The sequence below is a fragment of the Vicugna pacos genome, chromosome 12, assembly GCF_048564905.1.
Source record: "Vicugna pacos chromosome 12, VicPac4, whole genome shotgun sequence".
Classification (NCBI taxonomy): domain Eukaryota; kingdom Metazoa; phylum Chordata; class Mammalia; order Artiodactyla; family Camelidae; genus Vicugna; species Vicugna pacos.
The window spans coordinates 21,631,850-21,644,213 of record NC_132998.1 but is presented as its reverse complement, the minus strand read 5'-3'; the positions used below and the strand labels follow the sequence as shown (position 1 = coordinate 21,644,213).

General features: G+C 33.9%; 1 protein-coding gene across 2 annotated transcripts in view; it reads right to left on the bottom strand.

Annotated features, from left to right (window-relative positions):
- Positions 1-12,364, bottom strand: part of TBK1 (TANK binding kinase 1) — a 67,965-nt gene that overhangs the window by 42,142 nt on the left and 13,459 nt on the right. For both annotated transcript variants that reach the window (XM_031683111.2, XM_072973007.1), the window contains exons 6-10: positions 8,840-9,000; positions 6,093-6,203; positions 3,135-3,314; positions 1,018-1,214; positions 219-277 (exon numbers count right to left, since the gene is read on the bottom strand). In XM_031683111.2, the coding sequence (XP_031538971.1) occupies positions 219-277; positions 1,018-1,214; positions 3,135-3,314; positions 6,093-6,203; positions 8,840-9,000 (708 nt within the window). The remainder of the gene's footprint in view (positions 1-218; positions 278-1,017; positions 1,215-3,134; positions 3,315-6,092; positions 6,204-8,839; positions 9,001-12,364) is intronic.

The following is a 12,364-nucleotide window of genomic DNA, read 5'->3' as shown; positions in this document are numbered from 1 at the left end:
AATAATGTAAACATGCACTGTCTCAATGGAGAAAATTTTTTTGTCTAAGTTCAAAAAAGGATATAAAGAAAGAACACAAAATAATTTGCAATGGATAATTATCTAAATAAATAATTACCTAAATTATATAGGCATATACAAAGATTTTTTTATTGCTTCTACTATTGATAAGATAATTTTAATTCAGATGTTCAAATAGTAAATTAATAAATACTAACCTTAGCCATGCTGGCATCCCCATCTAAATCATATCGTGGATGTACTTTAGGTAGGAAAACTGAAATGTGAAGTAAAATAATTAAAAGCAGAAATAAAAAATTATGAATTATTTTATCCTTTATATATCAATCTCTAAATTAAACATTAATCTCTAAATTACCTCTAAATTAAACATTAGTGGTAAAACTCTTTTAATGTTCTTTCCCAGGTTAAAAAAAACCACTTGAAAAAGAATGCTCATTTTTTTAACAAATTACTAACAAATTACCTGCAATATTTCATTTTTTTCCTTAAATATATTCCAACATAAAAAGCTCAATGCTTCCCTTTAACTCCAAAGCAAATCCCAAAGATCCAAATAGAAACAGTAAAAATCTGGGTAAATTTTTTTTTCACCACTAGAATAATTTAAAAGATTTCCAAATGCAGATCTAATTTTCCTTAGACTCGAAAGCCTGGCAAAGTGTCTTATTCACCCTGGACACAATAAATACTTCCTGAAATTTATGACACAAAAGGTTATTTTGAGTGTTAGTAAAATACTAAAAGCAGAGAGCTATAGTAAAACACCTATTACAAACTACCACTTTATAAACAAAATATTTAAGGTCAAATTTTGTTGCCACCAAGACTATTTATATTTAATTCAACTACTACTCTCATACAACTAGTTTACAAAATTTTTATGTTTATGAAAGTTCTACATTAACATTATCATCAATCAACTTTATGAAGATGACAATTTTTGTAGGTTTTTTTTAATGGCTAGTCAGAACAGCAAGAAAAATTCCAACTTACTTTTTTCATATATCAATCCAATGGTACTCAGAGGTTCCCGGCTTACTACAAAGACAGGATTTTCCTCAGTAGTTTTGGGGAAATGCTGTGCCAGTCTTCCAGGTTCTAGAACTAAACGTCGCCCTTCATATATAAGTTCTTGATTTGAAGAAATAATTTTGGTTTGTTTATACACCAGTTCATGAAATACGGTAGCACTGTGTGAGAAAAATCCAAAAGGACAATACAATTGGAATAAAAGAAGAGGTAAAATTTTTTTTTTTTGATGAGTGCCACAACATCCACTTCTCAGGGATACTTTGGGTCATGGGCAGCCCATAGAAATGCTGCTTTGTTGCTATGGATACTATGAAGTCTATTACACTGAAAATCCCACATAACTTGTCTAGACAGCAATCAATGCTAAAATATTTTTATGTCTGGACACCTATAATGGATATGTGCAGCATATAGGACTCTTAATATTTAATAATGAGGAGCCCATGGCAAGGAGTTTAAGAGCACTGACTCTGGAATCAGAACAGCGGGGTTCAAATTCCAGTTCTTCCACTTACTTGTTGTACTATATTAAGTTACTTAACTCCTCTATGCTGAGTTTCCTCATCTCTAAAATGGGAATAACAGTCCCCACCTCACAGAACTGTTGTGAGGATTAAATAACTTAAATATATAAATAACTGAGAACAATACTTACCATGTGACTATAAAATGTTTGTAAATGAATTAATAAAATCAGGTATTCTCAAAATGACATTTTGAGAAAAAAGGTAGATTCTCCCTAAATAGATCCCATGAAATCAAAGAAATGTTTCAGCAGCAACATTTGACTTGTCTCTGCCAAAAAGCCTCTGCTGTGATTTCCTGCTCAGCTTGGGTGGCCTTTTTATGTTCATGTATACTCTTAAAATGAAACAGTGGCCCACACCTATGATACGTTATCTATCCAGGCTTTTAAGAACCCAAATCATTTTAACTTAATGTTGTTATAATATTATTTTATTCATTACATTTACATTATATTGAATGCTTGTATTATATTAGATATAGATATAAGGCAAAAATATCTAAGTTGATATTCCATCTAACTGATTTAGTCCTTAATAATCACCAGTGAAAGTCTCTATTTTAGTTTTATGAGGCACCAAAACTGCTATCTTCTCAAAAAAGAAACTAAGGCATATAGAATGGGTGTATTTTTCTTTCCCCTTTCATTTTAAAAAATATTTTATTTTGAGAGTATTATAGATTCACGTGCAGTTATAATAAATTATAGAGAGAGATGCCATATACCGTTCACCCAGTTTCCCCAAATGGTAACATCTTGCTTAAACAGTATACTATTGCAATCAGCATATTGATTCTGATATAGTCCACCTATCTTATTCAGATTTCCCTAGTTTCACATGTAAGGGTGTATTTAGTTATACGTAGTTTTATCACAGAGGTAGATTTTTTATTATTATTCACATAGGTAGATTTTCTTTCATATGAGTGTAATGTGGATTTTTTTTTTTGCTAAAACAAATGATTATTTCCCCAGCAGTCAAAAATGCCACATATGCAAATAATAACACATTAACTATCTATAAGAAGACTCTTGCTTTAATATTTTTTAAGTAGCAGGATAATACTCTTAATAAAACCTGGCTGATTTATTAGTAAATGCTATTTGTGGTTATGTGATTATGTAATTTGAGAGAAGGCACAGAAATGACTGCAGTTTTTAACTTTTTGGGGGGTTGGGGGGTAATTAGGTTTATTTATTTATTTAATGGAGGTACTGAGGATTGAACCCAGGACCTCACGCATGCTAGGCACGCACTCTACCACTGAGCTATACCTTCCCCCAGAAATGAAAACAGTCTTGTAAAACTTGCAGTTTAAGAACAAGCTGATTTATCTGTAAATTTTAGAAAATTAGAATATTAATCCTTTTACTCCAAAGACAAGTGAAAAGGAATTTACTAAGTATTCAACATAATTTTCTAAGCAGGAAGTGAGGACCTTTGGTGAAGCTGAGGTATCTTTTCTGTATTTCCTCTCCTGATTTATGAAGATATGTAATTATTACATAACACAACATTATAATAAAGGAAAAACTATAAAGAAGTACTTACGTATTGTAGCTATGAATATAAATCTTATGAGCTGTCATTTGTTGTAGCGAAAATACATGAATTATCATTCGGTGAAGTATATCACTAGTTTCTGCAAAAAACTGGTCAAAACCCCAACACTTTTCCTGATCTGCCTCAAGGATGTTTGCAAGAACAGGGGTAAGTAGAACTTGAAGGCCCCTAAAATAGTAGTGAAAAAAGTTACTTGAAGAGTGAATATGTTATATTTTACCTTTGTACAAAACTACAATATTTACCAACAAATCAAAGGGACTGCTAATACTATTATCAGAACAGATTAACTGAAAAAAAAAAGCCTACTTTTCAGAAAGCCAGGTAACCTTAGTTTACTATTACTTGTCAATGAATCAGGAGTTACAGTAATTTTATGTTAGCTTACTGATTATTTTCTTTGATTCTCTCCTTCCCAAGTTTCCTCACTTTTCCAAACACATTCTAACATTGTTTATAAATGACTATCCAGTTGAGATCAGTTGATTGGAACTAGGTGGTCATGAGGATAAGATAATGGTTTAATTTCAGGGTCATTAATGTTCTTTTAATATGTCACTTCAACACATAATTTCTTTTGTTGAATTTATGTATCTTTTGTAGTGTACTTCTTTAGGAAGGAAAATTACTATAACCATCCAGTAATCAATTAGTGCCAATTCAACTAGGAAAAAATCTTTGAATAATAAAACTAGATATTGAAAAAAAAAATGGAAGGACATTTATTCTCTCATCCTTTCACTGAATTTTAAAATATGCTTAAATAGGCTCAATTATGGAATTTCAAGCAGTTTTAAAAAATACATTCTTGCCTATATGACAGACACTGGGGTAACTGCTTGTCTTTAACAGTTTTTAGGGTATATAGTAGACATTAAAATTTTTGCCTAACAGGATCCCCACTCTAACTCAACTCCCTGTGCATAGATGGTCACAGCAGTCAGGTTTGTTGATTATGATTGATTAGAAGTGGCCATATGGTAGCATTTAAGTGAGTTAGATAAGAATCAACTCAGAAAACAAGGTCCTACTGTACAGCACAGGGAACTATCTATATTCAGTATCTTGTAATGACTTACAATGAAAAATATGAAAAGAAATAATATTAATACACATATATCTGAATCACTATGCTGTATACCAGAAATTTAACACAACACTGTAAATCAACTATATTTCAATTTAAAAAAAAAACGTCAACCCAGAAGTCTTTGCTAAAACTATCAGGAAAGAAAGTCTTTCTTTCCACTGAGCTTCCAAAGCTGTGAGTCTAGGAATGCCAGCAGCTATCCTGTGGCTGCCAGGAAGGAGCTTGACTGAAAGTAAATAGGTATCAGAGAAAAGCAGGACTGAGCATTATGAAGAGACCAAGTCCTCATGACACAGTCTGATGCTAGGATTCAGCTTGGCTCTGAGTTACATACACATGTGAACTTTTAATTACAAAGTCAATCTATTCCCTTTTTCACTTATACGAGCTGAGATAGGTTTTTCTCACTGGCTATCCAGTCTTGGTTAATTAATACAAATAAGAAAGAGGATGGTTATCTTTTTTGGTAGTTGTTACATTTTTGGTAGCTGTTTTCACTGCTGACTTGTAGTACTTAAAGTCCTTACTATTTAAAAAAAATCATATTACATACTTTCTGATACTTAAGCAATTTTTATCAAAGAGTTTATAACTTGGTGTGCTAAAGACTGATGAGATAAATAAGGCCTGTTACCTTCCTGAAATACGCAATCTACAGTTAAGACTGTCAAATTATTGACTCTGAGTTTCAGCAATATAGTTGTTAAAACAGCAAGTGTTCATTTCCTGATTCCTTTAAATTTTTATCAGTTTTGCCTGAGATCTCCAAAATGAGTATTTTTCTAAAACAAAATTTAACACAGATCACTATTGTAATATTAAACTTCTACTCTCCAATAAAGTGATTTTCTCTTGGTAATTCTAGCTGCATGATACAATTTTATTTTGGAGACTTTTCTTTAAATAACACACAAAAACGAAACTGTCAGAACAGTGGCTTTCAAAAATGATATTATCATTGGAACTATTGGTTTAATTGAGTTTTCCCAGAAAGTAATATGTAAAATGATTGGAGATATTTTATTAGCTTGTGATACATATACATGGAATTTAAATAAATAAATAATTTTGAATATTGATTTATATGTTGAAAGTCATACAAAAAGCACCTACAGACTATAAAAGGCATTAAGCCAATAAATCATCACCTAGTGTGTGTTCACTTGTGGATTATACAGCTACCACACTCAGGAAAAACAGAAGTTAATTCAGTAATTACAAGCTATAAATACTGATGAGTGTCTTGGCTTTATTTCCAGAGTAAAATCTAAACTAATTCATTCTCTACTTTTAATTTCTTTTACCTTAATTCTTTCTTTGTGATAACAGGATTCACATAAAATTTGAGTTCTAGCTGCTATCTTAAGAAAGAATCATATGAACATTTGAAATGCTTGAAAAGCAGTAGAAAATTGTTATTTCTCACCTTTTGAATAATATTACTTTTTGAAAATGAGGATAAAATTATCTTTTTGAGTGTTTGTTTTTTATAACTCTAGTTATTCCCATCTATACCACTATTTGTGCTCTGTCATTACAAAGGTCACCATAAAAGATACCGAAGTCCTAAGCTGGATCCCCCCTTAGGACACAATTCCAAGACCGTGACTAGCAATCTCAAAAATGTATGTACGGCCTATGTCCTAATACAGATCTGGCAAAATTATTTATATAGATCAGAATCAATCTTTACATTGCCTCAAAGACAAAAATCATGAATCAAGGCATATGCTTTCATAACATCTACAGAAAAATTTAAAACAAAACAAAACTACACTTAAGTATTTGTGACTTTAGTCAACAAAGATTCCTGACACCAAAGTACAAAAGAGGAGAACTGGGTACACTATACTTACCGAGAAAGACTACAAGAAACAGGCATGTCTCCACTCCAGTCAATTGGTCCATTTTCTGCTTTCTGTACTCCAGATATTGCACCAGAAGGCTTTCCAGTAATTATTTTATACCTTGGGAGGAATAAAAGCAGATTAAAATAAGCAGTTTGTTACTGCATAGCCTATCAAACGGCTTTGCAAAAAAATATTTCTTCAGGTGCACCTACAATTATCTACTAGACGAAACTTTCTGATTGACGTTCACAGGGTCCATAAAACAACAAAATGCTTTGAATCTGACTGACTGAAGTAGAATAGTGGTTGTACAATTATTTTATATATGCCATAATTAATTTTCATTTGGGCTCTCAGAATGCCATATAACAGCATCTTGATATTCACAACAAAAATATTAATTTTTCCGTCTGAAAAAATTAAGCAAACACACAAAAAAGTTATGACACAGAATGTCTGTAGACCGTGAAAAAAGCATCTAATCCCTCTTGCCCATATTATCCAAAAGTACAGTCAACTGGGCCATGAAATTACTACAGATTGAACAAGAGTTTTCTTTAAAAAAAAAAAACAAAAAACTATACATAGCACAGTATCAGAAAGCTTTTTTGCATATTGAAAATATATATACATATATATGAATAGACCTGTACCAAAATTAAAAGCCAAACTTAATCCGCTTCTTGATGAAGGTGATAAAAATAAGGATGAATGAAGAAAGACATGAAAGAGGAGGCAAGAGAATACTGATAATGATGGAGGCAAGGCACTGAAAGCAGCCTTTCAAGTTTCTGCACTTTTCCTAAACAAACCCTGAAAGTAGGAGAGAAGAGGCTCATGCCTTCAAGAATACTTTTACCCAGACGAAAATGGAAATCACAACACAGCAAAATCTTAAATACATCTATAGCTTTTATTTCTGGCGTAATTTTTTTGGTTTGTTCAAGGTCTATGTAAATGTGCTCCAATATTCTTGTAGAACAAACCACTACAACAATTTGGACCACCTGGTGCTTCCTCAGCAGAGGCAGCCAGGATTTCTGCCTTAAGAGATTTTTCAGAGAAGGAAATTAATGTGAAAAATAAGCTGCATTCACGTGAGAAGAATCTGACTGTGAAGAAATAAGTAGAGATGTGAGATGAATGCAAGAAAAAAGAAGTGAATAGAATGAATGGCAGAATTCTTAATAAAGGGAATGCTTACGAATCCTTGAAAAAACTTAACTAATTTTGATAAGATCCATATATAAATACACTCATTAACATGTAAATGAGATGCTGGGGGATCAATACTGCTATAATGTGAGATGAATACATCCCTCAATAGTAAAGTAAAATAGGCATTATTACTTCTTCAAGTGCTTCTGAACATTCATTAGCATCAGCGTTCATGAAAAGTGGAGTTTCTGTGCAAATAAATAAATAAAGTCTTCTAATGGTATTATCTGCCCACATGGTAGTCAGATAAAATCACCAGGTTCTTAGGAGTCATATATTTCCTTCATTAGGGAGTATCACACTCTTATTTAACCTATTTTTAGGGCAGCAAGAAGTGCTGACACTGCTTTAAAACACCTATGACAATAAAAGCATAATTAACTGCTGGGCACACTTTATGTTTAATGAGAAAAACACAAACTGACTCTTAGCCTTCACCAATGAAGAGATTTTATAAAAATGACACTGCTGTAAAGCAATCTCAAGATATGCTACAACACAATCATCAGTACAGTAATGGATGTCTTCTCCCCATGAATATGTATGTCATCCTGGCTGGAAAACATCCAGATACCCAGGTTTTAGCAAAAGTCTTCTTATCAGCTGAACTGGTTTTACTTCCTCACACCAACAAAAGGAAAAATATGCTTCTCTTAATTTTCTGACATAAGATTAGATAAAAGATTGTATTTTTATAGTTGTGATGATTACTTTGTCATGTTTGCTTATAAAAAGCAGGGTCAAATATACAAAGGTCTGAGAGAAATGTTAAGATCTAAAACAACGGTTGAACACATTAGGCTGTCAAGTGAGTTATTTCAGTAAACAACATTCATAACCTCAGAGTTTGAGGCAAAGTCATTCACTAATTTCTTTCAAAACAGAAAGATGTGTGGCCAACGTATAGATGACTTTTATATTAAATTTCACATCTAAAACTCCATCCCTCTTTTCCCCCAGTATTTGGTTTACAACAGTGGTTTTATACATGGTAATTATCTCCTAATAATTACGGTAGTACATAAGTGTATAACATACTAGTAAAATGCATTCAGTCTTTGGACTGAGACTGCAACACTAGGAAAAAAGGTAATATTACATTAAATGTTATTTTGGAAATGGTTAAAGAAATCAGGTTGGTTCAGGGTAAGAACTATATTTCTTTTTGATCCAGTAATGGTTCTAGTACTCCACAGACATACTATTTTTTTAGTTATATTGAGGAAAAAGCCTGATAAACACACAAAGAGAACTAGACACACAATATGCTGAAATAAAATCCAGAAAGCAGTATATTTTTAATGATGAACCAAAGACTGGATGGCATTTATACTTTGTGTATAAGACAGTTAAACATGCTATGAAACATTACGCGTATACACTTTTATAAGCTGCATTCTTACTGAAAAACCAAATAGCTTAAATATCAGAGATGATGGCTAAATCAATTTTTAGTAGCATATCCGGCTAACACGAAGAAACAAAAACAGACAGAGATACATTTTAAAAGTTATTTAGATGGATAAACCACTTACATCACTTCCTTATTCCTACGTGGCCCTTCAAATGGTCTAAATGGCAGTGATCCAGTCGCTGCATGGTAAAATGTTACCCCAATGCTCCAAAGATCAACTGTTGCTCCATATTTCTTCTGATGATCTTTTCTTAGCACTGCTCTCTCATACATATCAGGATGCTTTAAAAAAAAAAAAAAGAAAAAAACCCTACCAATTTGTGTTCTATGGTAATACATTACACAAAAATGGATATTCAATAATGCCTAGAACTTCTATCATACTTTTCTAATAATTTCACTTTCTCAACCTGAAAAACTATCTCACATCTTTCGCTTTCTTCTCAAAACTCCAACACCACTTTCTTCCACGTTCAGTTTTGATCACCTCACTTCATACTTCAGCAAGGAAATGGAAGCAATCAGTGATCAACTCTTCCTTACGTCTTTCACCAAATCCCAGCCTACCTGAATCAGCGTCTCCTTTCCAGTCACAACGGAACTGCTCCTATCAAAGGCCAATTTTTCCACCTGAGCTGTGGGGCCCATCACATCATCTCCTCAATTTCAGAAACCAGTTCCTGCAACTACCCCTTTTATTTTGTGCATCAATTTCTCCTTTTCTATTGGATCATTCCTTTCAGCTTACACACATACTTTAACATCTCTCACTAAAAAAAAAAAAAACAGCCTAAATTGATCCCACAACCCCTTCTAGCTATCGCCAAATTCTCTGCTTCCCACCAGAGCAAAACTCAAAATAGTTGTCCATACTTACAACTGCCTTTTCCTCATCTTCCATTCAGGCCTATGGCATTAAATGTTACCTATATCCTTTAGCTCCCAAAATTATCTCTTGTCCTGAACTATGGATTCAAATATCATATTATTTGTTTGAATGTCTAAAAGGTAGCTTAAACTTAACTTATCCAAAATAGACCTTTCGTCTTCTGACTCAAACCTGTTTCCCTCTAATCTTTATCCTTCAAGTATGGTACCATCATCTATCTAGTTTCTCACACCCAAAATATATCAAGCAGCCTTGATTGCTTTCCCTTATTCCTCACATGGAATCCATCAGAGCAAGTCATATGGGCTCTGAGATGAAAATTTAATTTTCTAGAATTAATTTGGAGGATTAGCCTGACTGGGTATACTGGGGATACAGCAGCTCAGACAAGTAGCTGGTCTGATGGTAAACACATTTTTTTTAAACACAGAAGACACTATAATACAGTTGTGGAAAACAGATGGATCTTATAGAACATGACTTAGGAGCTCACAGATTCAGACAGAGATTGTGATGGGCATTAAGCTCTGCAGAGTACAACCAGAGGTCATATATGCTTAGCCTCGTGACATTTGTCTTTATGTATGTTGTATATCGGAATTTTAAGATTCTTGGAAGATAAAGCTACAAGAGTGTACTCTGGACCAAAGGACAGTCACCTTCCAAATGATCCCAAACCAAAACAATGCCTTATGACACTGGGGTATTTGGCAGTGGCCCAAGGGATTGGGAGCCAATGCAGATAACATTGCTGGGAGGGTGTTTCTAAATGATGCAGTTTTTGAATCTGACTTTCAAAAGGTCACAATCCCTTGATTATTTTTTGGGGGGTGAGTGAGACTCTCCTGGGAAACACACATTAATGAGAAATCAGAAGAGGTGATAAGCATGAGGGGTTAAAATGAGTGTCCAAACTTATGCCTACCAGATATACGGGGTCTGAGTGGTTTTGCTGGTTCTGTGGCACAGCACATAAAGTAACTATTGTCCAAAGAAGCGCTAGCCAGACCTCTGACCTAGCAGCCAGTACTCAGTGTATCAATGGTGCTGTGAAGAGGCCAAAGTACCTAGACATGCCTGATAGCTTCTGGAACATGAGGCTGCCAATCTGGGAAGAGGTGATACAGCAATTCTAAAAGGAGACAAATGGGGGACCTCCTCAAAAGATGCAATAATATACTGCCTAATTAGTACAGCTGGAAGGCCCTCTCTAGGCAGTGACTGACCGAGGTATCTGTGCCCACTGGCTCTCTCTCGAATGTGCGACTTGTACGTGTGTGGGGCTTGTATTACTAGGCCTGGGCCTCTGCATCTGGAACAGGAGCATGAGGAGAAAGCTACTGCAAGTTCTCAGGTTATATTATTAACTATCATAATTAAAGAAAATGTGCTACATACACAATGGAGTACTCCTCAGCCACAATAAAGAATGAACTAACACCATTTGCAGAAACATGGATGGACCTAGAGATTATCATACTAAGTGAAGTAAGTCAGAGAGAGAAAGACAAATATCATCTGATATTACTTATATGTGGAATCTAAAATATGATACAAATAAACTTATCTATGAAACAGAAACGCTCACAGACATAGGAAACAAACTTATGGTTACCAAAGGGAAAAGCAAGGTAGGAGAGGGATAAATTAGGAGTCTGGGATTAGCAGATACAAATTACATATAAAATAAACAACAAGGTCCTATTGTATATAGCACAGGGAATTATATTCAATATCCTGTAACAAACCATAATGGAAAAGAATATGAAAGAGAATATATATTTACACATGTATAACTGAATCACTTTGCTGTACACCAGAAACAAACACAACACTGTAAATCAACTATACTCTAAAAAAAAATCATATTAAAAACGGTAGAATTAAAAAATGTTGTTTTCCTTGGTCTGTAACACACAAAAAGGAGATTCAACATCTGGTCTGGGAATTCCAAAATGACAAAAGTTTTCATTTAAATAAAGAAATATTTCTAGATTGCTGAGCTTCAGGCTATTATTCGTCTTTCTTTATAACTGCTGGTGCACTGTATAAGAAAACAGGGCTGGGTATGGTCTGAAATAGGAAACAGATAAGAGTAAAATTTCAGCCAAGAGTAATGGACTTAAGAGTTAGTTTATTTAATGTTTTGTTCTTTCCATTTAAAACCTCTGTTAGAGGCAAGAGTTAAACTGCGGTCCTAGGAGGATACATGAAAGACTGACAGCTGGTCACGGGGCTCAGCCTCATGAAGGCCAGGACTGCACTGCTGTTTGTTTCCTCTGGTCATCACAGTAACTGGGAAAGGCAATGGGTATTTAGTTGGCAGAGACCAGAGATGAGAGACATCCTGCTGAATATGGAACACTTCCGAAAAATAAGCTTCTCACAATCTGCACCACTTTTGAATATCCTGCCAGACATTTGTGCAGGTAAGAAGTCTGTTTATAATGATCTCATTCCATTTTTAATATCAACCATGTACTTTTGTACATTAAGTTTTTGTCATTACAGGAATGCAGTATTTGTAAATCTACTTTGTTTAGTTAGAAATGTTACCAAGAATTATTCACTGCTTTGAAAAATGATGTCAGTGACACCACCACCACTTGTGACATGTGACTCAACCAATACAACATACAAGTTATCACTGCACATGCATTGGGGGTGGGATTACACATGGGTGCAAGCATCTGACTGATTTGCTAGTGAAGGTGTTCTCAAACTTATACACATTACAAATCCATGATTTTATTATAT